At 45.7% G+C, this 24,861-nt stretch overlaps 1 protein-coding gene across 1 annotated transcript in view; it reads right to left on the reverse strand.

Moving 5' to 3' along the window:
- ebf2 (EBF transcription factor 2) overlaps positions 1 to 24,861 on the reverse strand; it is a 49,821-nt gene that overhangs the window by 16,734 nt on the left and 8,226 nt on the right. Inside the window, exons 3-6 of the mRNA XM_066714326.1 lie at positions 24,125 to 24,188; positions 22,795 to 22,850; positions 21,598 to 21,671; positions 19,172 to 19,240 (exon numbers count right to left, since the gene is read on the reverse strand). Of these exons, the coding sequence (XP_066570423.1) occupies positions 19,172 to 19,240; positions 21,598 to 21,671; positions 22,795 to 22,850; positions 24,125 to 24,188 (263 nt within the window). The remainder of the gene's footprint in view (positions 1 to 19,171; positions 19,241 to 21,597; positions 21,672 to 22,794; positions 22,851 to 24,124; positions 24,189 to 24,861) is intronic.

Below are 24,861 nucleotides of genomic sequence, written 5' to 3' on the forward strand. Positions count from 1 at the left end.
ATCACTTAAACACATTAGAGTTAGCGTCGACCCCTACTAAACTGTGGTTGTGTTTTTTGTTTTGTTTTTCCTGCTGCCGCCCTAAGTTCTGTACAGAAGGGGGAAATGAAGCTGGAGGTACTTTCAGTTAACTTTTTACACAGCTGTTTATTTGAAAAGCTAAAAATATACAGAGATAAAAAAAATAACAAGTAAAGTTGTGCAGGCAACGGTACACCTGTTTATTCAGTTAATCCAGAGCAGGGCCGTGTGGTGACGGAGAGGGGTAGGCCTGGAGACAAGACCGTCCCCCACAGTGAAATGGTTGTTAAGAAACACAAACAATGGCAGGCCTCTGTCCAAGCCTGGGGATCAATTTCCAAGCTCTCTCCACAGGGAGTCTTTTTTTTCTTTTCCCCTTTTTCTTTTTCCCCTTCAGGCCAAACTATGGGCTGCATCTGGGAGCTATTGCCTAAACAAAACAAAAACAAATTGTGCGGGTGGGTTGTGGTGACAGTGTGTGTGTGGAGGGGGGGTATATTTCTGCAAACTGACAAATTACAACATTACTCACAGCCCCCCCCCCTCGTCCCACCACAAAAGCAAACAAAACAAAACATTAAAACCCCCATTCAATTAAACAAATATATCAATAAAAACTAATGGTAAGGGGCTTTCATTTTTTTTCTGTTTTGAATGTAAGACGTGTTTCTGGTGGTTTTTAATGAGCGCGGCGGTTGGCTCTTCCTTGGGAAGAAGACTCGGCCGCCCTGCAGCAGACCGCTGAGCAGCCACGAGCTATCATCTCCCCGGAGTTTCCACAAAATGCAAGATTAATGTGCTGTCCCCCTTCCCTGGCTGCTCCGGGACTGGGTTTTTTCTACAGGCTTTGCTTATTCCCCTCCTAAGCAAGATGGACCCATTTCTGCGCTCGTGCAACACAAGCTCCCCTCACCTGAGGTTTGCCAGGCGTTGGCAAAAGTAATTACCTGGCAGCTCTATAAATTAACTTGTATCAATTTTAGCTGTGTCACATTTTTTAAATTAAAAATGACATCGAAGAGTCAGTACCGAGTGACAGCTAAGCAGTTTTGTCCAACTTCTCATCCTTGAACTTCACCTCTTGATGCCCCACATCCTGCCCCAGAAGGACTATGCCCCCACCCAGTACAGAGACAGTAATATCACATAACCCTTCCCTGGCACCCTCCTCCTCTGCTGTTTAAAACAGACTCTACCATCCCCCCTGAACATGCGTGGCGACGGCTCTGTTGTGCGACAGGTGACCGGCACGTTCCTGCGTTTGACCGACAGCTCAGGTGGCAACGCCGTCATTTCTGAAGTAACCGGAGGGAGTGGAGCACGGGAAACAACTTTCCGAGCGGCTGGTTTTGCCGTCCCCAGAAGCTGCTAAAAATAACGCGCAGCCGAGCGGTGAAGTGGCGAATGTCCGCGTGTCAGTCACACCCCGTCGCCGCAGAGACAAGCCACGCCTCCCCCCACACACCCTCTGGAGACAGCCATTAATTAGCATCCCAGCAGCAAGTCCCAGCGAGATCATTCCGACAATCGTCATGTCATTAGTGTTGTTTACTTGCCGTTCCACTTAAAGGGCTGGTTTACATCATCAGCATTGACTTCTCATTTCACTTGTTGCTGCTGATTATTTGTCTTCTCTGCTGCTGCTGTTTCTGTGTTATTTGCCAATTATAATTACCCATTCCAGCTAAAATAGATGCCAAAAATGGCAGCACTTTCTCACTGGCCTGGGAGGGAGAGCAGGTATAGTTTGGTCCAGCACTCTGAACCCCATTGATGAAGCGCCGGTACACTGATGCCTGTGCAACACCTACATCCTGACGCACATCTCTCCTAAACCGACGAATGGCCTGGATTCATTTGTATGTTTGTTCTAATTTGTAGGGGTTTATCTCGCCGTCTGCTAAGAAAGGAAAATCTTGGTGGGAGTCTTGGATGAAACACCCAGAATTAAACCGAACACACAGTCACAGTGGGTATTCAAGGAAAGGCAAACAAAATAAAAAAAAACACGAAAAAAGGAATTCCAAATGCAATAACCTCAAAAGTCACAATAACCCTAAAAAAAAACAACCACCAAAAAAACCACAAACACCAATGTTACAGCACGATTCCTAGCGAGTTGAATGCCGCAAACCATCACTGCTTAGGAAAAGTGTTTTTACACCTAGCCCACTGCTATCAAGCCCCTGTGTGTGTTGGGAGAGAGTGCTGTACAGTGCAGGGGCTTAAAATATGTCATAGGCTGAACCACGCAAGGCAGCCAGTTTTAGAAACATTATTAATGATTTTATGCTTTTGAGGGGAATGAAAAGACCATAAATGAAAAAAATGTGGCTTGTTTGAGAGCTTCTCTGTACTTTGTCACTGGCATGACAGATCTAGTGGATTTAATTAGGACAAAAATGTATGGGAACAGTGTCTGCTATTGGAGAGAGGGTCACAGTGCCAAAAAAGACTGGATTAGACAGCCTGGGCAGAGGAAAGGGATCCCTGGAGACTGGATTCAAGCTAGATACAGATGAAGGAGAAAAGGAGAGAGAGAGAGAGAGAGAGAGAGAGAGAGACAGAGAGGAATGGGGAGAAATGAATGGGTAGCAGAAAGACACCAGGACAAAGAAGGAGATGGACGGTGACGTAGACTGATAAGAGTGATGGACAGACAGGCGGAAGGAGCGAGAGGCAGATAGGTGGGTAAACAGGCAGACAGATATATACAGTGCAGCCAAAACAGGACCTGAGAGGAAACGGACAGAGGACTAAGAGAAAGAGAGGGAGTGAGAGGAGAGGAGGATGAGAAGAGACAGAGAGAGGAGCGGGGGGATACACCAGAAAGTGGGTGTCCTGGCTGTGGGCCATCATTCATCAGCTCGCCACAGAAACTTATTCCCTGACAGAGAGAAGGCGGAAAACTGGAAAAACAGATGTGGAACATTAAAACACACTCAAGGCAGGGTAACCCTCTCCTTCCTCAAAACCACACTCTCACACACACACACACACACACACACATACATGTACACTGAGATCTCACAGTCGACATCAACCAGGGGTGGGGCTAATATAACAAGGGGTGGAGAGACATTCGGTTCCAATTCTAGAGTTTTCTTTTCCTCTCAGAGTTCATGCATTTATGCAGCTTTATATGCGATTCATCAAGGAAAGAATTATGGCTATATTATCATTCTGGTCTATTACCATATCAGTGGCTGGCAACAAAGGCTGTTTGCAGTGCTTGTTCAAGGCAAGTGCATTAATTGGTTTAATGTAATACAATCTCCCCGAGACACTTTTACAAACAATACTCCTGCAAATGTCAAGGAAATCTTTCTTATATTGAACTATCTTACAGAGCAGATGAATACAAGACCTCAAGCAGCACTGAGTCCGAAATACGAGACATTTCCTTTCTGTGTAACCAACTCAGTGCTGAAGTCATACAGAAGCTGGCCTCTTGTGTGGTCAGGGGATGCTTTGGCTCTTAAAAGCTATACAGACTTTACATCTGCTCTTGTTATTGGAGCATCTCCACTCCCATCTCCTCTAACTGCCACCGTACAAAGTTGAGGACACTTCCCAGCATGCCTGCATTACAGAAAGTGACATAATTCACTTGACTTCAATGTCGTGGCCCAGGCATCATACCAAGATGCCACTGCAGACACTGGCATCGTCTTAAACATCAACTGAGATGCAAGTAATGATGTTTATGATTTCAGAAGAGGTAGCAATCAGAGACTTAAGGTCATGGCTGTTGCCAGAGACTCCGATGTGAAGAGACCTGATGGCGAGGCCCGTCATTCATCCTCAAAACTCCCCACTTGTCCAAAGGGGAGTTGAATGAAGGGAAGGCTAAATGTACCCAAATTAGGTGTTAGGGAACATTACGGGGATGCAAAATGATCTGGGAAGGTCTTTAATCAGGAGACATATACTAAATCAAATCAAACAAACTGGACCATTAAAGAAAATGCCAAACACAAATAGGGAGGAACTTTTAAACAGTTCAGCTCATGAGGGGACAGAAGGATAAAAGCAGCTTTTCCAAAGAAGGTCAGCTGCCGTGGTCGGTCTGGGGGCAACAGCTTCACCCAACACAAATTAGCACGCCCTGGCTGCACATGCCCAGATGATAGCACACTAATGGCTGCGCTCTGTGCCGTATGGTTTTCGTTCACTTGCTGTTGTGGCAAGCGCTGAGGAAGAGCAGAACAGCCCTGAGCGCAGTGAGTGGCATCAGTAGGGGGGGGCTCTGGCCTGCCAAAGGCTGCGTCCCTGCAGTGAGACAGCCGAGGCAGAGCTCAGCTGCATCTCTGTGCCTCCTGCTCTCTCGGGACCCCTGGCTTCCCCCCACTCAGCACTCCCAGAGGTCAGAGGTCAGGCTGTGTTGTTGGGAGAGGGGGAAGGGGGGCGAGGGGGACCTCAGAGGATTGGCTGCTTGCTCGTCCGGAACGCTGGGCTACCAGCCTGCCCACGCCCTCCTCGTTACCCATAACGGATAACCAAGCCTGTCACCTACTGTCCGGGGGAGAGAGAGCGAGGGAGAGCGCCTCCGCGGGTCACACTGTACACAACCTGTGCCACGAACACACTCCTTCCCCTCCTGTTCTGCACTGGGAAAACCCAGAGAAAAAACGATTGGGAAACAGACATCGGGAGACTTTTCTTCTGGTCGTTCTCTGTTCCACTGGCAGTTATAAAACACAAAACCTTCTCTCTCTAGTACGTTTTCATTTAAATAGTCAGAAGAAAAGGAGGAGATGGAGAAGCGGATAAGCATTACTCCGTGTATATAAAGTCGACTCAGTTCATCAAAAAGAAACTTCTGTTGAGTGAGAATGGCCTGTGTGCCCGAGGAGCTGTTCAGCACTGCCAGTGAGAGTGCAGCGAGTCTGCGAGTTGATGGGTAGGGAAGGCAGTGTGGTGGGGATTTGTTTTCTTCTTCTTTCGAAGGGGGGGGCAGTAATAAATACCCAGGTCCCAGAGGTCTCCTGGCAGACTGAGGGGTAGACTAGTCACCAGGGTCAGCACACAGGGCACCTCACCCTTGACCCTTGCTAATGGGGCACAGAGCCCTCCACGAAACGATACCCCTCCATTGCATTCCACGCTGGGACCTTTCACACCACACAAACACCCCCCCCCCGCTCAGCCCCCCCCGCCCCCCCCCGCCCCCACCCCCTGCTGTCACCTCTGCCTTTTTTCTTTTAGAGCTCAGTGCTGTTAGGAAACCCTGGGGGCCAATTTAGCCAGGTTTTTTTTTTTCTTGGTAAAACGACCCCCCCCCCCACAATCCCTACTTTCACCACTATTCCTTCTCCCTCCACACCACCTCTTCTGTTATTTCTTCTTCTCCATATCAATGAACAGAACCTGACAGACAGCCATTGAGGTGTCCATGTTGGCAGTGACTTCAAACACCTGATAAGAAGTTATTGTTTATTAGATACATTAGCAAACCTTAGTAAAAATAAATTCATGAAGAAATTAGTAAATACATCTTTTTAACTAAAGAATGTCATAAATGGATCTTGATTTGTTATTTTTTTACCAGGGAATGAGAATATGTTCACAGAGATTTCAGTAGGAGAAGTTTGGTTGGACGGTAACCATGGTAAGCAAAACAAGAAGATAAGTCCTTGTTGAAAGGAAAGCAGGGCAATCAAAACTGAGACACTGGAGGTGCAGCGCCAAACTGTGAGCGTGTCATTAGTTTTCTTACCATGTCACTGAGGTTCAGCACTTGGCCCATTGATGTATAGCTTCATCACTAGGACAATATTAAACTCAATTCATGGTTCTCCCTAGAGAAACAGTGTCCAGGCTGGGATAAACCTAATTACACACAATTCCTTACTCACTCCTGATCTTTACGGGCGCAACCTCCCTTTTCCTCCTGCCCAGACATACACCAGCATTTTAATCCACGTCTGACAGATCTAACCTAACATTTCTGCCTCTATGAAGAGACACATTTTAATCGATATACACACTTAACTGTCCTGCACGTATCACTCTCCTTCCCTGTCAAATTACAAAACACAGCAGCCTTACACTGTACGTTCACAGTCCTAATTGGGCCGACGTTCAGCGCAATTTTGCAATTGGAAGGCAAGGGGAAAAAGGAATCTAAGTTTGTTCATTCAGGTTTCTTGTGTCAAATTGAAAAGAAAAAAATAGAAAAAACACTGTAGTTCAGGGTGAATCAATCATTGCACCAAACAATGACAGCAAGATTCACAATCTATGTAATAAGTCAAAGGGGTTTGTCCTGGAATTGGCGAGCACTACAATAAGATCCAGAGCTTTTAAAGTTTGACTGAAGGATTCGATATGGTCTGATCCGTTTACCGAGACTATAAAAAAAGAACAAAACGCAGATTTACTGTGCCAGTGCGGCTGGGGTTGGGGCGCGCAGCTCTGTGGCAAAATGCAAATGTACTTGGAAGCGTAATGAAGTTAGCAGACCCCTCTTGGTCGGTCCTGTGAGCTTGGGAAGCGGCAGGGACGGTGATGTACGACTGGCCGGCTTCAAACAGCAGTGCTGGGGACGAGAGGCATTGATTGCCGGCTGCAGGGGGGTCACGCAGCCCCCTCCCCGTCTTTTTTTCCTTTTCCTTCTTCCCCGACTTCCAATTCGACACACATCCTGAGCAAAAGCCCCCAGGAGGACTGAGCTCAGCCCAGACAATCTCTGCCTGGCCTCTGATGGAGACAGATCACCAGAGGAAATGCGAATCAAACCCACCTGGCATCCCTACATTCCTGGCAATGCGGTTGAGGTGACCTACCAGGCAAAACTCTCCTTAAATGTGTCCCTGCTCTAGCATAGCCTGTAAGAAGCCTCTTGGCAACACAGCGCAAGGTGACTAGCTGGCACCATCAACAAGTGTCTACTTCCGCAGTGCAGGAGAGCATGCTGCCAAAAACAGAATTGTAAGCAGTAAATTAAGATTTCCCAGAGACAATATATTGAATGTAGCAAAGCAATTTAGTCAGCTTACGGTTGATTTATTGATATGCTTTACAAAGCCAAGAAAATTCCATGTATAAATCATCAGAGTCATCGAGTCTCCTGTATTTCAAAGGTAAGAGGGAATAAAATTGAGGAAGAGTGAAAGAAAGAGAATGAATGAAAGGAAAAATGCAAAAGAAAAAGCAAAAATACAGAAAAAAGAAAACACAAGTACAAAAGAAAGAAAAGGGGAAAAAAATAAAAACTTAAAAATAACTTAAAATGGAAAAACACGATAACAAAGGGAAAAAGTTACAAGGTAAGCAGGAACACACAATGGAAACTTGACAGCTAATTAATTAGTCCATAATGATAAGATGTGACAAATAACAGCTGCTGTTTACTAGCAGTACAACTGGGATGGAGAGGAAGAGATCAGAGGGAGCCGCAGCGCAGGGGATTCGGAGGGAAAATGACTCTTTTTAGAAGCTGGAGCCATGGCAAAGCTTTAAAAACACGATGAAAAGGCAGATGCACAAGAAGGTACCATGGGAAGGAGGGAGAATGGGAGAAGGACAGAGATGTAGAGGGGGAAGTTGGGCTGAGAAACAGGGTGAGAGAGGCGGGGGGTGGGAGAGAGAGAGAGAGAGAGAGAGAGGCAGGAGGGAGAGAAAGTGAAAAGGCGCTGAAGCAGAGAAAGGACAGAAGGAGATGGCCACATATGGGAAGTGCCCTTATGGGACAAATGTATACATTTCAATATAAGGTAGATGATGCGTTATATCTTTCATATTCCAAAATTGGCCCCTTTGTTGTTCACTTAAAATATATGGGAAAAACCGGAAATATATTTTCACTTATACATTCACTTATTTTATATGTTGAAAATGTATGGTAGAAATGAACCTGGCCGGATACTGTATTTTGAAAATAGACCTACACATATGGATTACTGACAAATATATTTTTTAAATACACCCCATACATACAAGCACAGAGAGAGAGGCAGAGAAAGGGAGAGAGAGAGAGAGACGCAGAAATGGACAGAAACAGAGCAAGTGAGAAAGCGTTGGTGAGCAGAGACACAGAGCGCCGCGGTGGGGAGTCCCGGTGCTGGGTGCAGTGTGGGAGAGGGAGAGCCCTGAGCTGGGTGATTTAGGAGCTGGGAAGGAGGGGGGGTGGTGTTAAGAGATGGGTATGGAATCACTCAGGCCCCTGAAATCAAGCCCCCACACTGTCGTAATTTACAGCCCGTTGCTAATCCACAGCAAATGTCCCTGGGCGCGGAGAGGAGCAGGCTGTCTGGAGCCCAGCAGGCATGCTGAGAGACTGTCAGCGGCCACGCTGCCCCAGCCTAACTAATTCATCAATAATCTTCACACCCGCGGACAGCGCAGGGCTGGGAACGCCGTCCCGCTCCATTCATCAGCACCCGAGCGCTGGCACCTCCTCCCCGAGCCTGCTGATTGCCCCCCGTGCCGGGCCTGCGCTGAGCTCTGGCACCCCCCCCCCACCTCCACGTGCGCCTGCTTCATCAGCCATCACCAGGATGAGATGCACTCTGGATTGGGAGCTTCCAGGGGCAGTTTTTACTTGTATGTATTTATTTAATGATTGACACACGCTTGCACAGCTTTCTTCAGGGTGGGCAGTCAGTTAGGACAGAGCCTCACCCACTATACTGACATCAAAGCTTCAGTTTGCAACAATGAATCAATTGCCTTTATGACCTGGTAACACGCAAACATTCACTGTGCTGAGACAACTGCCTGCTGGGAGCACCCACCGCCCCCCCCCAGCCTCCTAAACACATGAGGACTGATTGGCTCCATACTGGGTAAATACAACCAAACGGTGACACTGACTTAGTGGAGGTTGGAGGAGCAGGTCAAAATACCCAAGATGCCACTTTAGTCAGGTTCTCTAATGACCAGAGTGTGTACACTGTTCCTATGCTGTGTAATTAATCCCTAGTTTCGAAAGATTTGGGCACAATTCCACTGTTGTCCCCCCAGATCTTTCTTGCAACTGGGAACAGTGCAATTCTCACAATACGAGCATCATTTTGAGAGGCCATTAACTGAAATGGAGTAGACTTATGCCAATTACAATCAGGGCGAAACAAATAAATAAATAAAAGATGATCTGATTGCAAACACAGCACAGCACAGCACTGAGTAATTCTGCTCTAAATCAACTTTAACTGGATTTCTGTCACAGGCTCGCATCAGAAGAATGCAACTAAAATAAACTTGTTCGAAGACATTCTGTCATCTCTTTAAAATAATAATAATAATAATCATAAAAACATGCTTATAAAGGAGAACAAAATGAGGAAAAAAAATAGCAACTGTGTGATCCTGGGAAAACACAGAGAATTCCTTCCAGATTCCCAGCAAACAAACAAAACAACAGGGAGTCTGACATGGGGTAAAACCATTAAGGAAATCCAAGCTGTTTTTGATGGACGCATTGAGCCCCCCTCCGCCCTCCCCAGTCATCATCATCTTCTCAGCGGTGCAAAGAAAACAAACAGTTCATGTTACCACAGCCTCTCCAAACAATTAATGTGATATTAAATCCACTTAAGATTCCCCAAAGTTCTCTTTTTCACTATATTTAAAGATCGTGGGATTTACAGGGGGGATGCAGAGATAATCAACTGAGACTCTCACAAGGTTTCAGCAAAACAACACAAAACTGACAGAAAACCAACACTGGCATTAATGTTTATCTGTCTGGTGGCATCTTTCAGAGCCATGTGATTATAGCCAGATACTCCTGCTCTTTTGCCAAGTCACACAAGCTCAATTCAACATCTCCTCTGGCTGCAGCCATCCAGTCGCAATTACCATTGGCCAAAAAGAGGGTGCTTTGGGGTTAACCTGGCGGAGTCCTAATCTGCCACAAAGGAGCAAACTTTTCCTCCCTAATGTAGTGATCATTTACATCATGCACAGACATGCCATACACCTTGAAATCAATCGAGCTGCTTATATCTGCAACGACTCCAGCTCTGGACACCAGCACAGAAGCCTCCGATGCCAAAACGCCACCTCACCTGGAAAAACAACAGTGCGGAAAACGAATAAACTCCCAGCTCAGGATATTAGGGGCCATTTTCCCAGAGCCCCCTATAACATCGTCCATTTTATTTTATTCATGTATTTATTTTTAAATGTATTCCAAACTGCCATTTCCCCCAACCTTGTCTTGTGGACACAGACCGCACACACATCAGCGCCTGTCCTTCACATTTTAAAAGCTCTCTCTGCCACGCTGCTTCAAGGTGCTGTCTAAAAATACCGCGCCTATCACAGTAATAATTGATACCAGCTTATCTCCCCCTGCGCCCCCCGGTGACTTGTTGCCTGCCATGGCTCCTGGGGTGTTTCGCGTTAAGTGTATCTGTGCTTCTGCAGGCCAGGAACGACCTGCTGCTAAACTGCTCTGGGTTGTAGCACGGGAAATAAAACAGATGAGCCGAGGGGTGAGGAGGTGAAGGGGTCGGGGGTGCTCTGACCAATGAAGCGGGCTTTACGGCGATGTTTCGCAAGCTGGCCGCTGTAGGACATCGCGTCGCCCCCAGGCTTGGACAGGCAGACCGGACCCTGGAGTCCTTGCAAGGTCGCACATGACACAGATAAAACCAATAAATCAATCAATAAACAAACAAACAAGCAAATAAAAACTTCTCACACATTTAAATGACATCAGTTCCTGACCCTTTTGATGGCCAAGCAACACCCCTGACAAGCTGGGCCCATACAAATCTACACCCTCTTCAGTTAAGAGAGTAGAAAAACAACCCTAACCTTAAATAAAGCTTACATTTATGTTTATATGTATGTTTATGTGTATTCAAACCTGGCCCAAAATGTAACCCTAATTTTTTTCCATAAATGTATTTAAATGCCAATGTTAGAAAGATTACTAAACAAACAACAAACAATCAAAATGAAAACATAAGACCATTCCATATGTATGGTCAAATATTTCAATTTCTGATTTTCCATTTTTTTAAACATCTAAAATCTTCAATTAACACAGATGTGCCAATTCATTATAATTAATAACATTTAAAATGAGTTCTGAACTATGATACCGTGTTGCAGTGTTGAAAGGAAAGATCTGACACAACCTTTTTGTATGACATTAGTAGATTGCCTGCTCCCTAATTAAAACAAATGGTCTCATTTCAGGGAGGGGGTGGGGCTGGAAAAGATACACAAGAGAAAAAATAACACATTCAGTAAATAAATGTTACCTATTAATAACACAACTTTGCGCACCAGGACAAGCTGGGGTTTCACACTGAGAGTCAGTTTTGGTTAAAGTCTGCAACGGGGTGGGAGGCGGGATGTGCTGCTCAACAGGGTTGGGAAACGACACCATAGAGCTGAGAAAATGGGGCTGTGCCGGGGGGTGTCTGTGGGATGCCTTTGGTTGGATTCCAGGCCACCGATCTTGGCTAGAGACTTGCAGGCAAAGGCAGGACTCCCGAGGGGTTGGAAGAGGAAATTGTGCCTAATTAGCCTAACCATGGCATAGAGGTCCCAGTGGGGTAAGCACCCCAAGGGGCCGAGTGGGGACAGCCTTGGCTGAGCTCAGCCCAGCGAGGCTCCACGGCTTGGCACCATTAGCGGATTAGGCTCATGAGAGGAAGAGAGGCTCTGTATTGGCACCGGGGTCAGGGGGAAACTCGCCTGCCTGCAGTTTCCTGTAGACGTGTGCGGAAGGGAGGTTTTCACTGTGACGAGCACAAGTAATACAGCACTAACGAAGGCCTGACACTACAGGTGATTCACACTCAAAATAATACAAAATAAAGGACCCACTTTGACCTGGAAAATGCAAACAAATCACTTCACCTTCCAGATAATTGGGACTTATTTGTTTCTGGATGTTTTTACCTCCTCCAACCTAATCCGGGAGATTCACATACAAATTCCATCATTTAAGAGTATCTAAATCACTCCTCCACTGATATATTATTTCCAGCTGCCTTCACAGCGAGCGCACACAACGCAAATCATTCAGTTATGATACAGAGGCATAAACCCTATCATTAGCTGGCGTTGAACAAGCCTTCACTTCTGAGAGACGTGGACAGGGTCAAGTGAGGGGGGCGCAGTGAATTGATAACTGCTGGCTAATGCTGCAGCAGCAACACGTTCATTCAGAACGAACAGATCTGCCCAGCAGGTTCTATGCAGTGATACACCCTTAAAAAATATGTTTTTTTTGTATACAATATGTCCTCAATACACAAACACACACAAACATATAGAAAAATACACACACAAACAAAAACAAACACACAGAAAAAACATACACATACAAACACACACAAACACACAGAAAAATACACACACTCAGTGCTGCAGACCCTACACAATGAACCATGCCCCTCTTATTTAAGCACTGCTCAGGGCTACAAAAGGTGAACCCTATTAGTGGCCAGACAAATGGGATGATTGCCCGGCAGCGATGCTCAATTGGCCATCTTAATCTAATGCCTGGCAGAAGCCGGGGGTCTCTGGGCTGTGTTTAGGAGCCATGGTGTTAACTGGTGGATGGGCCGGCCCGACGGGGAGTGATAAAGGAGCCCCTCGATGTGTGGACTGTGGACCATTACCATTTCCTGTCAATACACCCCCTCATCGCGCCCGTGGCTTTTCTGACCTTCCTTTACTACTGAAGTTTTGAAGTCAGGGCTGTTTTTCAGTAAGAGTTGTTTTAGGACTTTTATCTTTAAATATGTTTGTCATTATTTTATTTTATGAATATGAATTAAATTAGATGCCCCCCTCCAGTCTCAGGGGGTTTGTGCTGCAGAGACTCTGTGATGGTTCTCCCTGTGTCTGACTTCAGATCCAGTTTTCAGTATCTTTGAATAAATAAAAGAAACTCAAAAGGAGCTTGTTTGGGGGAGTGTGGGGTTTGAATAAATAATTTTGTAGGTTTTTTTTTTTTATTTCTCTTTACAATACATCTCATTCCACATTTCATGATTTCTCAATTCACGGACGGGGGTGTGAGGGGACGCTGAGGCAAGCAGAGACAGGAAGCAGAGGTCCGGCTCTCATAGTACCCACGGCCCATCACCATCCACCCACCTCTTGTGAGTCAAATAAATGCTACTTGTAAAACAAATAAATAATAATAATAAATCATTCCAATCATGGCCTTCAGGTCCTCCGATCGAGAGCCCTGCTGAAGCACTGAAAACTCACTCAGTGAAAAAGGCTCTAACCAGCCCTCAAAAATCCAGGCCTAATCTTTAAATCAACAATACCATACACAACATGATGTAATGAGGTTTTAGATTGCTACTGAGTATGCTTTTGGGAGAGGCAAGAATGTGAACTGTGACACCCACTCACAAAAAAAGAAGGACAGAAAGATTGTGCAGTGCGAAGGTTTTTTTTTATGGAGCCCATGTGCGGTTATCCAAATTCTTCCCCGCTGGCGTCCCCAGGGTGCTTTGGGAAGTGGAAACAATGTTCTTCTCCCTTGAATTACAGCAAGAGCCTGTCCATTTTACACAGAGCAGCACAGCACTGTACACTGTACCACTGTGTCAATACACATACATTCATAGACAGACTGAGACGGACAGGAACTATTTTATACCATCCCACAAAACCGATATTTGTTAATAGCAGCACAACCATATTAAATGAACCAGGCTTGCTTCACCGAATGCAAAAAGTTGTGCTGTCCTGTAAAAAGACATCATACTGCAACACAGTCAAGATTCGGAGAGCCAGGCAAAGTATGGCGAGCACTTAAGGGATTGTATTAACTATATGTGTGTGTATGTAGGCTACATGTGTGTTTGTGTGTGTGTGTTCTCATTAGGAGAAGGGCTTGCTGATGGTTGCACAAGCCCTGTATCCCATATTGAATTCCACTATGTGAATTGGTTATCTTCAACAAGCTGAAATCCATTAAATCAAGAGCAGATGCAAGATTAAAAAAATATAGATTCTCCTCCAGCCCCAGTGATCATACAGGAAACTAATGACATCAATACAGAGGGGTTTGACGAAGGCAGTGCGGTCGAGTGGCTCCCGTACCTTCCTTACACAGTCAATACGCAGGCTGGCCACATTTCCGGGATGTCCCCCAATCATAACTCTGCTCTGTCCTCCTGTCCCCAAGTAACGGACGCTAATTTAAAGAACAGCATCCGGGGGAACAGAATCGAGGGGATTGGAAACTCTATTGATTGTTATTCCCTTCACAGCAGCTTCTGGCTGTTAAGAAGACCAAAATGATCAATTAAGGAGATTGAACAGCGCATTGATTTTTTTTTTTTTTTTTTTTTTTTCAATGGCTTTTGTTTTCTCTGTGTCCATATATTGATCCGAGGTGGGTAATTGGCACTCACGGTTCCCCAGTGCAATTTGGTCATTGCTTTAATCCCTGGCCTCCCTCCCTCCCCGGTTCCTCTGTACCTCAGGAGAACAGCTCCCCACACACACGCATTGGATTATAAGAGAAGTGATGATAAAGCACTGCATCCAGCTCCACAGGCCGCTGAGTGACGGGAACACGTCCAGATTACTTCTGGTACATGAAGTCAGCTGCCCTCCCTGGAGAGACACAAACTGACTTGGTGTAGGTGCTTTTATATCACCAACGGCTATAGACTGGGGCAGCAATGTTAATTTTGACTGATTACACAGACGGAGGGTTTGAATGTGGGGAGCCGGCCAAAAAAGTATAACCAGGAGTTCCTGCAAAACAGCTTGGGGCCTCAAAATAATAGCACTGTCGTCCCTACAGACGAGTGAAAGGCAGTGTATAGAAAGCTTCAGTTCCACTACAGACATTAACAGACTAAATCGCGCAAAATAATCATAATAAAATAGCACTAATCGAAAAAGTGAAACGCGTGCCAAAACTAGAAAAAGATAAAAAAAACTTTGACTTTTACTGAGACTTTCACATACGGCAGCTCCACTAGCCTCCTATACAGCAGAGTTCATGAACAGACTACGAGATTGACAGACCGAATGCGAATGTCCACACACTACAGAGTCCAAGTCTAGGGGGGGGCACTTCTCCGCAGAGCTTTCCTGTATTTCCTGGGCGATCCCCCTTTTGGAAAGATTATCTGACACTGATTTTCTTTTTTTTCTCCTTTCTCTTTTAATCCGGGATTACTGCTTTCAGGAAGGGAGTGTGGTATTAGCAGTGGTGCTGGAATAGGGGAAGGCGTGGGGGGGGTGTAAGGTGGAAGGGGTTGGCTCCACAATATGGGAAGGAGATTTAAAAGAAGGCTTGGGAATTGTAGCCCCAGTGTTTCTAATGTGTTTTAATAACCCTGCCTAATTACTTCGATATCAGATGGGGACGGAGGGAGGACAGGCCCCCCGGCTTGCTGAATGTTAATTGGAGAACAGGTGTTGAAGCTTCTCAAAATGAGGCTGCTGATTACCACAGCCAGCGAAACAAATGTCCCCGGCAGCTCGCCTTCAATAACATGAATAATTTAGGCTGCAAGGAGCAACCAGGGAAAGGTCAGGCTAGGGGTCGTACACACAGACACACACAAAAACCATCCCCACCCACCCCGGCTCATTTCCCTCACACACACACACGCACACACACACACACACTAACCTCCGCGCCCCCAGCCACCCATCTGAGCCCTGTATTGCACTCTCAGACAGACTGAAAACCCCCGAGGCAAAACAAGGGAGAAAATATTGTCAATCCAGCAAAGATAAATACAAGCAACAACCCCTCCCTTTAGGAGACACACACACATGCTCGCAAATCTGAGCATCTTCCACTGTGCTACTGCTGCACACAGCGATACTAATCATACACACATCACAATACACACTATCAGCATTTTTAGGCACACCTTTGCCCAACTTGGAAAGTAACAGCAAGTCTAACAAATTGTGTTCCTCAGAGCAAAAGAGTCATATGTAATATCCACTGTTTCCAAATACAGGGATATATTTATTCTGCAGATATGGTATTGAAAAGTAAAATACACGGTCTGGCAGGGAACATGTCGGCTGGAGTTTCGGGACACTACTTGAGTATTTAGATTTATTAGCGGGCAGTAATTTTGTACGAAGCTGTGTTCCCATACAATACTTTAATAGAGGAAACTATTAGGTATCTGACAAAGTGAAATATTTCTTTGATAATATAATACCCCAGTGTTACTTATAAATGTTTTTTTCTCTCTCGCTCCCTCTCTCTCTCTCTTTTGAGGGGGGGGGCAGGAGAGGGGGGTATTGGGAAAATTATTCTGAAAATGAGAAAAACATCTGTGCAAAGGAATTCTGGGAAACTCAAAAGACAACAGCCTTTTTTCTTTTTTCCGTTTAAAGAAAACTATCTTGAGCGATCCTTGGAGACGTACTGTCAACAAGGCAGCCAGCCCGAACAGAGAAGGGAGAGATAGATAGATAGAAAGAGAGAGCGATAGAGTGAGAGAGAGAGAGAGAGAGAGAGAGAGGGGAGAGAGTAAGAGAGAGAGACTGTCCATGGGAGAGAGAGAGAGCGAGAGAAGCAATTGTCATGACAACATCATATCAAATAAGAGATGTTTTTCCTTGTCTTCCAAACTGTCAATTGTGCGCTTAACTTCAGTTAACACAATAATTAAATTAAACTCCTCAGATTTTATTGTTCACATCGATGGAGCAAAATCATTTAAAAAATATTTTTTCCAAATGCTGCACCTACCCAAGGAACTACAAAGTTCAAACATCATCCAAAAAGTCAGAGGTCTGTCCATAAAATCTGTACTAAAGAACCAAGCTGAGTGTATCACGGTGAACATTTCTGCAGCTGTCTGCTTCAGTATTCTAGTGACTTCTGGTATTCTTATAATACCATGTGAGGCTGCAGTCAAGCAACGAAGACAAGATGTGATCGAAATGTAACAACGCCAGCAAACCGGAGTAAAGGAGACCCTGAGCGATGCGAGAGGAATAATGTAAAACTGCATCTTCGTACTGCTGAACCCCATTCCCAAACTAATAATGACCTCTTCGGAAAAAAAAATACTACAGCTTTCAAGTTATGACACTCTTTGATGCTCAGTGCTGGCATAAATAATGAGCTGAACACAATCAATCTTCACAACCAGGCGTGACTTTCTAGAGCGGAACACAAATAATAATAATGTGTGTTGTATACGTTAAACATTCAAATGGGGCACACGACTGCCAGAGCGCAGTGTGAACATGGCTCTCCTGAGTGGCAATGCCCAAGTTTGGCATCCACAAAGGTAAACTGATTAAATTGTACAGCCACTGACTCTAAAAAGGCCGGAGTAGATTAATAATACATACGGACTGTACGGTGCCCTGACCAGCACCCTGAGAGGCGCCATTAGCTGTGCATGTGAAAGGCCACGATAAATACATCTTTAGGTGTCAAGACCCTCCCTGCTGTTTTACACAGCCTGCCCCGTTCCTGACATAGTGCTGCTGGAGGCAATCGCCCTGCCCCCCCAACCACCCCCCGCCGCCACAGCCCACCCCGCTCTGCAGGTCCACTAGCTTTATGGCCAATAAAGCTGCCCGTGATTTGCAAGCTCTTATTACAGATGCCGGCCGCCACGCTCCCCGCGCCCCTGCTCTCCCGCCCGGCCGCTTCCACAACGCGCCACAGGGGCGATGCTCAAGGCACAATAAATTAATGTGGGACCCGCTCCACTCCCAGCCCTATTAGTGCACCGCTTCCACTTACTGTCACGGCCGAGCCGCACGGGGGGGAGATATATTTTAAATACACGCTCCTTCCTCCTGAAGGCCGAGGTGCCGCCAGGCCTGTGCGACCCGCCTTCACAAAGCAGCCTGGAGCCAATACCTGAGCTATACTCGCTCTGCCAGTGAACCGCTATTCGTAAAGCCTGGAGTGTGTTTACAGGTTTTCCCCTCGGACTAGTGAATTCAGGCCCACACTGGAGTATAGTGACCGCAGCTCTGTCAGCAGGGAGGATTTCTATTTTATTTTGGGGGGCTGGGGTTGTATTATGCATGTAGAAGATTAAAAAATAATAATACTTAGGGCTGATTTCAGAGATGTTAATTAGTCCCAGACAAGTGGTCAAAGAGGTTCATGACACCAGCTGAAGAAGGAAATGAAATGTATTCGATCTTAAAGACCGGACCAAGGCTAGGTATTGTACATAGAAACAAGTCAACCGGGCAAGATGCTTCTTTACTGCAAGCATATATCTAAAGAACATAACATTAAGATTTGACTCCTTTGTTGTTTGCCGGCTGGGTCCATGTTTTTGTTTGTTTTTTTACTTTGATTTATTTAGGGTTTGGAAACAGTGAGAGAGGCTCCCTTTGTTTTGATCATGTCCTGATTTATCAAACCTCGCAGTGCTAGGTGTGAGGGGTGAGGCTGGTCCACTGCAGCAATGTGAATGGATGGAAAGAATCCCCCTCAGCTTAGACAGGACTTTTCCAGGTTCCCAACGAGACGTCTCATTGGGCCTGCGTCTCCCAAGGCGGACAGAGAGAGAGGCTGGGCTCCGGCTCCTCAGCAGGACGCCACACAGGGGTTCAGACACAGAAAGTGCGCTGAACCCTGGGAGAGCTCCAGCTGGGAGTGAGAAGCTCGCAGGCCGGCTGTGATTCCTCTTCCCCAAGGGCCGAGGAGTGGCCAGTTTCGCATGGAAATGGTTACACAAACAAACTAACCCAGAATAAAAATTAAAAACTAAAGAAAACACTCAAAACAACACACAGTCAGATAAGCCAGGAGAGCCGCAGGAGACGGGTACATACGAGCGCCACTTTTCTACAGCGTGCGGTACAGTGTTTCTTTTTCTTTTTTTTCCTCTTTCTTCCCCCCAGGATTTGTTTTCATGAATTATTGAAGGCCGATATTTGGGAAATGGCTCCAGGAGGCAGAGAGAGAACCCAATCACAAAACAAAAATTAGAGAGCGAGAGAGAGAAGCCTCCTAGATTATGTCCCAAATTAGTCTTATTCTTATATATACATACACATATACATATATATGTATAAATATATACATACATATATAAATATATACACACACACACACACATACATATATATATATATATATATATATAAACAAGACTTGTAAAAATCAAAGCTGAGAGTGTATAAATGATTCCCGCTGTGACAGCAGGGGTGTGGTGTCACTGCAGGTGAGGAAAACCTGGCGTCCTACCTGTCGATGATGACGGGGTCCGAGGGCGTCTCGTTGCGGTTTCCACAGCTTTTCTTCTCACAACACCGGCTGCAGACACACACATACACACACACTCAATCAGTGGGTCACGCCATTAGGGAAGCATTCATTAACCATAAACAATCCTTTCTACAGCTTGTCTGCCCTGTTTTGTTGTTGTTGTTGTTTGTTTTTTTCCAAGCCACCTATTTCCAATACAACCTAAACACACCTCAGAGCAACGCAATTAATCACCAAGGCCGGGCTACATCAGGAAATATGAACAAACAGGGATACAGTGAGACAGGAAAGGCAATAACAACACTTTTGTTAAGGCCACCACTTCATTGATGGGAAAATAATCTGTATTATTTAAATGTAAAATGGAGGATGAGGTATTATTACAAAAACAGGCCTGAGTTCCCGAGCTAGAAAAAGGGAAGAAAGAAAGAAAGAATGAAAGAAAAAGAAAAAGAAAGGCAAGTAGCAGAAAGTAAGAAACAGAAAGCACCCTGGCAATCTGTCACTGATTTCGAAATCAAATATACCCCCTCCTCACCTCCTCCTCCCACCCACCAAACACACGCACACCGCCACCCCCCGCTTATCCTCCCACCCCAACCCCAATGCACACACAAATACACACACATACACACACAAGTCTCCACCCACGGTCAGCCAGGCTTTGTGTGGGTCAAAAAAAAGAGACCCCTACTCATTGCTGCATAACAAAAGTACCTCAATCCACACCATCTGCCACCTACACACACACCCCCAGCCTCCCAGACTGACAGCCCAGCTTGCGTGGCCTGATCCCCACCCCAACCCCAACCCCCCCACCCCCCCGTCAGCCTGGTGGCTCAGTTCCCAGCTGTGCGTTTTGCCCTCTTCCTCCACAGGCCCGTTATTAGCCAGCTGTGAGTCAGCATGGGCATCTGCTGGGAGCACAATGGCTTCTAACCCCGTGTAGTCGAGCGAGACACTGTGTCCCAGCATGCCTACTGACAGCAGACCCTTTCTTCTAGCACGGCTTCATTATCAGGGCCCCCACCATAAATAAGACATGATATTTCCATTTTTTCTCTCTCTCTTTCTTTTCTTTTCTTTCTTTCTGCTGCCTCATACGAAACAGAGGAAGGGCAAGTGGGTGTAGGCGGTGTGGGGGTTAAGAGATGAAATTATACTGTTTTTATGGTGCTTTTCACTTGTTTGTCGTTTTATTGTTTCAGGGCATTGTGTTGCACGAGTGGCTGCGTGTTGTCTTTGTGACGCAGGCGTTGCTCTTTGCAAGTTTCAGCGGCATCAGGGTATTGAATAGGGAATATCCCCTCAGTGCTGGAAGGATTTCTGTAATTTGCCCTTTCTTGTCAACATTGCTATTGCACACTTCCTGTTTGTGATGTACTTTTAAGTGCACAGTCTCGTAAACGAATGGGAAAGTCACTGTTTTCCAGTCCCAACTTTGAAAACAAATTCTCTGAAGATAAAAAGAAAAAGAAAAAACAAACTGAAAAATTAGCCTGAAGTGACACCATTGACTCATCGTAGGTAATTCAAGTTCAAGTGTTTTTATTTTTGTTATAAATGGCCTTAAAAAAATAAAATAAAAAAAGCCCTCAAAAATATGCGCACACTGAGCCTTGAAAGCTGAGTGAGATTTAAGACTCTCAAATCTGCAGAACTCCGCGAGAGAAACCCACAAACTGACACACAGCAGAAGTTATTATACCTATTATTTTTCTGCGGCTGCCATAGCAGAGCAGGCTAAACTGTACATACAGGAGGTCTGAATAAATCTGCATTAATTTAGTTACAAGTACAGTCGGAAGTCTGCCGTTAAAAGCAGTAGAAACCAGATACCCAAGGCTGGTAGGTGTTGAGGGTCCCAAGGCTGAGCTCAAATCCAGACTGGATCGAGCCCAAGGCCTTGTGTTAGTTCAGCGCACACTGGAATACACATTTCAGTGCTCTTACATCATAAAACAAAGGAAGTATTTAACAGCTAAAGACAGTTATCCTGCAAAGTGATTTTTTTTTTTTTAAACATGATGACCAACGAGAGCCTCTGGTCAAAGCTTGGCCGTGTTAAAGTGCACAGTTCTACACAGCACCCTGAAATGCAGCAGATTAACACAATGCTAGTTAGCTTTTGGATGAGCAAACCAGATTATCTGCTAGCACCTATACAAATAAATGGTATAGTAAAGTTTGTACTGAGAGAGAGCTGGCCCTGGTTAAGGCCTGGGCTCGATCGAAGTTTAATGAAGTCATTGGGTCATGACACTGAGCTGCTACTGTCCGGATACCGGATCTGTAATGTCCACCCGCAGGCCTAACAGGGACTCTGAGGAGACTTGCGGTTTGCAGGGAGGCAGATAAAGCCCTGATCACTGTGCTGCTCCTGCCGAGTGTGTGAGGGGTCTTACCTGCACATGACCTCGTGAGTGAGCAGCACCCGGCACATTTCTGGGTTCTTGTTCTGTCCTTCGTATGCGATGGGCTGCGGGGAAGAAAACACAAACACTCCCATCAGAACTCATTTTAATTTAATTTAAATTCCTCCAGGAGTGACGTGGGCTGTGCGGTGCGATCATTTGACTGCAGGGATTGCTGCAGAGGTGTGGACAGGAGAAAGCAGGTTCCCTTAAAAGGAGCAACAGCTGCATGGATTAGTGCAAATTAACACCCTGCGCAAAACTAAGGAAACGAGACCCGTATCAACAGCGGAGAGAAATCGCTCACAGTTTTGGTCGTAGGCCCATTGATTAATTGCAACACTCTTTCTAAGTGAAATAATATTTCATTTGATCACACGGTGGGATTAACCTGAAAATGACTGCGCTGGGCTGTCGATGCAGACTGAGGCATCTGTTCTTTAATTAAAGTGAAACGCCCAGTCTGGATGGACGGGTAATGGTTTTGTGCCACTCTAACAAGCTGTTTTTCATTGATCCATGTATTTTTTTTAGGATGGTGATGGGCTTCACAGGTTCCCAGAGAAAAAGGGATGAAGTATCATAACGAGCCATAACACCACACTCAGTGTCCAATAACAGACCTGTTTCAGTGTTGAAAACACACAAACAAGCACACAAATAAAAACAGTTCTCTCTCAGGGCCCTTGTTGTTTTTCCTGCACTACAGTGGTGCGAATGTTTATTTGGAGCGTGCATGTTCTGCATTCCCCCGTGTTGATTTAAAATCCACCAGAGGACCGTTTTTCAAAAATGAGGTCAAACTGTCGTAACAATCTGGGCCTGATTTTTGAAAGCAGTGTGCTCACATCCCATCAACCTCTCTGTCTCCTATCTGCCATCCAGACGCAAGGGGTGGGACCCAGAGCAGCTACAAAGGCACAGAGCTCGTCCTCCTGTCAAACAGCAACCCTCGTCCACACGCCCTCTCCTCATCTCAAGAAAGTGCCCTTCCATTGTGACATTGCTGCCTGATTTCCAAATACAAAATTGACACCCCCTCTGAAACCCTACTCCCCCCACAACTCCTTATCCTCCCACCCCCACCCATTGCACAAACACAACTACACACAACTGCACACGCAAGTCCCCCACACGCAGTCCACCAGTGTAATAGATCCAGACTATCAGACAGGTTGCAGTCCTCACCTGTTTGGTGACTGAGTCGATGAGCCGCGCGTACAGGTCCTGCTCCGTTCGCACCCCTGGCAAACACAAACAACACACAAGGCAGAAGGGTCAGGACTTCCTGTGTTACCCTACAGAAGGGGACAGCTGGCCCAGTCCTGGAGATGCACATGGTCCTGGTGCTCATCTAAAGCTGCCTGAAAACCCCTCAGGAATGTGCCCCTCCAGGACTAGAGATTGGCTGTCAAAGGTAACATTCCATCTTTAATTTCTATTTTAATTTTGAAGAAATCAGATCTACAACTGAAAATACAATCATCTTGAGGACAAATTAATCTAATATCAGATTATCGACATAGATTAAAAAAAAAAAAAATATATATATATATATATATATATATATCTCAGAACATGTGCTTTGAAATACAGCACTTATACTGCTGCTACTAGGTAACATTTAAAGTAGCTTGAAAGTATCAATGCAAGAGCACTTTGATTTCACTGTGAGGTTTGGAGAATTGAAGAAGGGGGGTGGGGGGGCTTATTCCTTTGGCTTTCATCTTCCTCCCAGAGGTAGTTTAAAACAAGTCATCAGAGACTCAGGGGAGCAGAAATCTGCTTCATCCACGCGTGTGTTTTGTAACTATAGGCCTAATGTTGCTTTCCCTCCTTATTAATCTGCCCTGAACATCGCTCAGTGTTCAGGTTCTTTCTAGTGCTGAGCAGCATCTCAAAGCGCTTTAGGACTCTCGTCAGCACAGGGGGATGGGGGGGGGATCTGGTCCTTAGTGAGAAAAAAAAAACACAGAAAGAGGGGACCGCTCAGCTGTGAGCTTGAGAAGGAAACGGCACAAGGCTGACAAACCGTAGAGTTACAAAGTTCAACATGTTCTGAGCGAGGTTAAAAAAATCTAAAATCTAAAATAAATAATATCTCAGCACACGCCATTTACATGAGCAAGGCCAGGGAGGAGATGCCGGAAAAAGTGATTGGCCCAGAAACCGAAACGAGGATTAATTGACCTAGCAGCTCGAGACAAACAACCTTAAACAGAACCACAGGTCCGGTTGGTTCTTGTGCTTGGTGGTTGTTGTTTTTAGTTTTCGTGTTTTAATGCAAGACATCTTAAGGCTGTTACAATCCGGTCTGCTGAATTCCCTGCTGAATTGCGTGTGTGCAGAATCTTCTCAAAGTTAAAGCTTTATATTCACACGAAGGAGACATAAAGAGGCGCAGATCGAGGCCTCCAAGTCAACATAGATCCAAAAACAGACAGATGAGAACACAGACAGGAAACACCGCTAAACAGACAGACAGACGGGATGGGTTTGTTGTGATCAGATGTCTCACCATTGCTGTACAGGAGCTGCAGTTTGTAGTGAGTTCCGTTGTTCGTCTTCTCCCCACTTTGTTCCTGTCAATGCAGAACAGAGAGAGCAGCTCAATAGATCGCATCTAAGCGAGTGTCAGCTCTGCCCCTCTGCACGTTTCCCTGCCAGTAACTGTGTGGGACATTCGTAACTAGGTTTATTAACACGTATTTTATAATAATGATGATAATAATGAATGGCTAAAAGGTGGAAAAAATTCTGACAATGTTCTTGCTCTGCGCAGATCGGAGTACACCCAGCCCCTAAGCCACTACACTGCGCCATGCTTCAGCATAGAGAGTCCTATCAAAACAAGCCACCCTGAGGCCCTGCGCAGGTGAGTTCCTGGGGTTTTTTCCAATTAGGAAAAGCAGCGTGGAGTTTAAATTCGAGAACAGCCTCCAGGCAGAGTGAAGCCCGGGGAGGTGACGGGGATTGTCGCTCACAGGGGGTTCCTCGGGGGAAGTGAGCTCTGAAGGGGGTTGTCCATGCTGGAACGGCCCAGACGTCCTCAGGAAAGCCCTGTCTAAGAAACGCCAGTGCTGAGGATGCCTGGAGCCAGAGGTGGGCAGCGATAGCCCTTTAGGGTTCGGTATGATCAGGTGTCAGGAATTCTCAAGTGGAGTGAGAGCTGTAAGAGAGTCTGTGTGTGTGTGAGTGTGTTCCTGTTTCGCATTGGTTTAAAGCACTTAAGATGTTCTTCAGAGTAAAAACACC

Source organism: Amia ocellicauda, chromosome 9, assembly GCF_036373705.1.
Source record: "Amia ocellicauda isolate fAmiCal2 chromosome 9, fAmiCal2.hap1, whole genome shotgun sequence".
Classification (NCBI taxonomy): domain Eukaryota; kingdom Metazoa; phylum Chordata; class Actinopteri; order Amiiformes; family Amiidae; genus Amia; species Amia ocellicauda.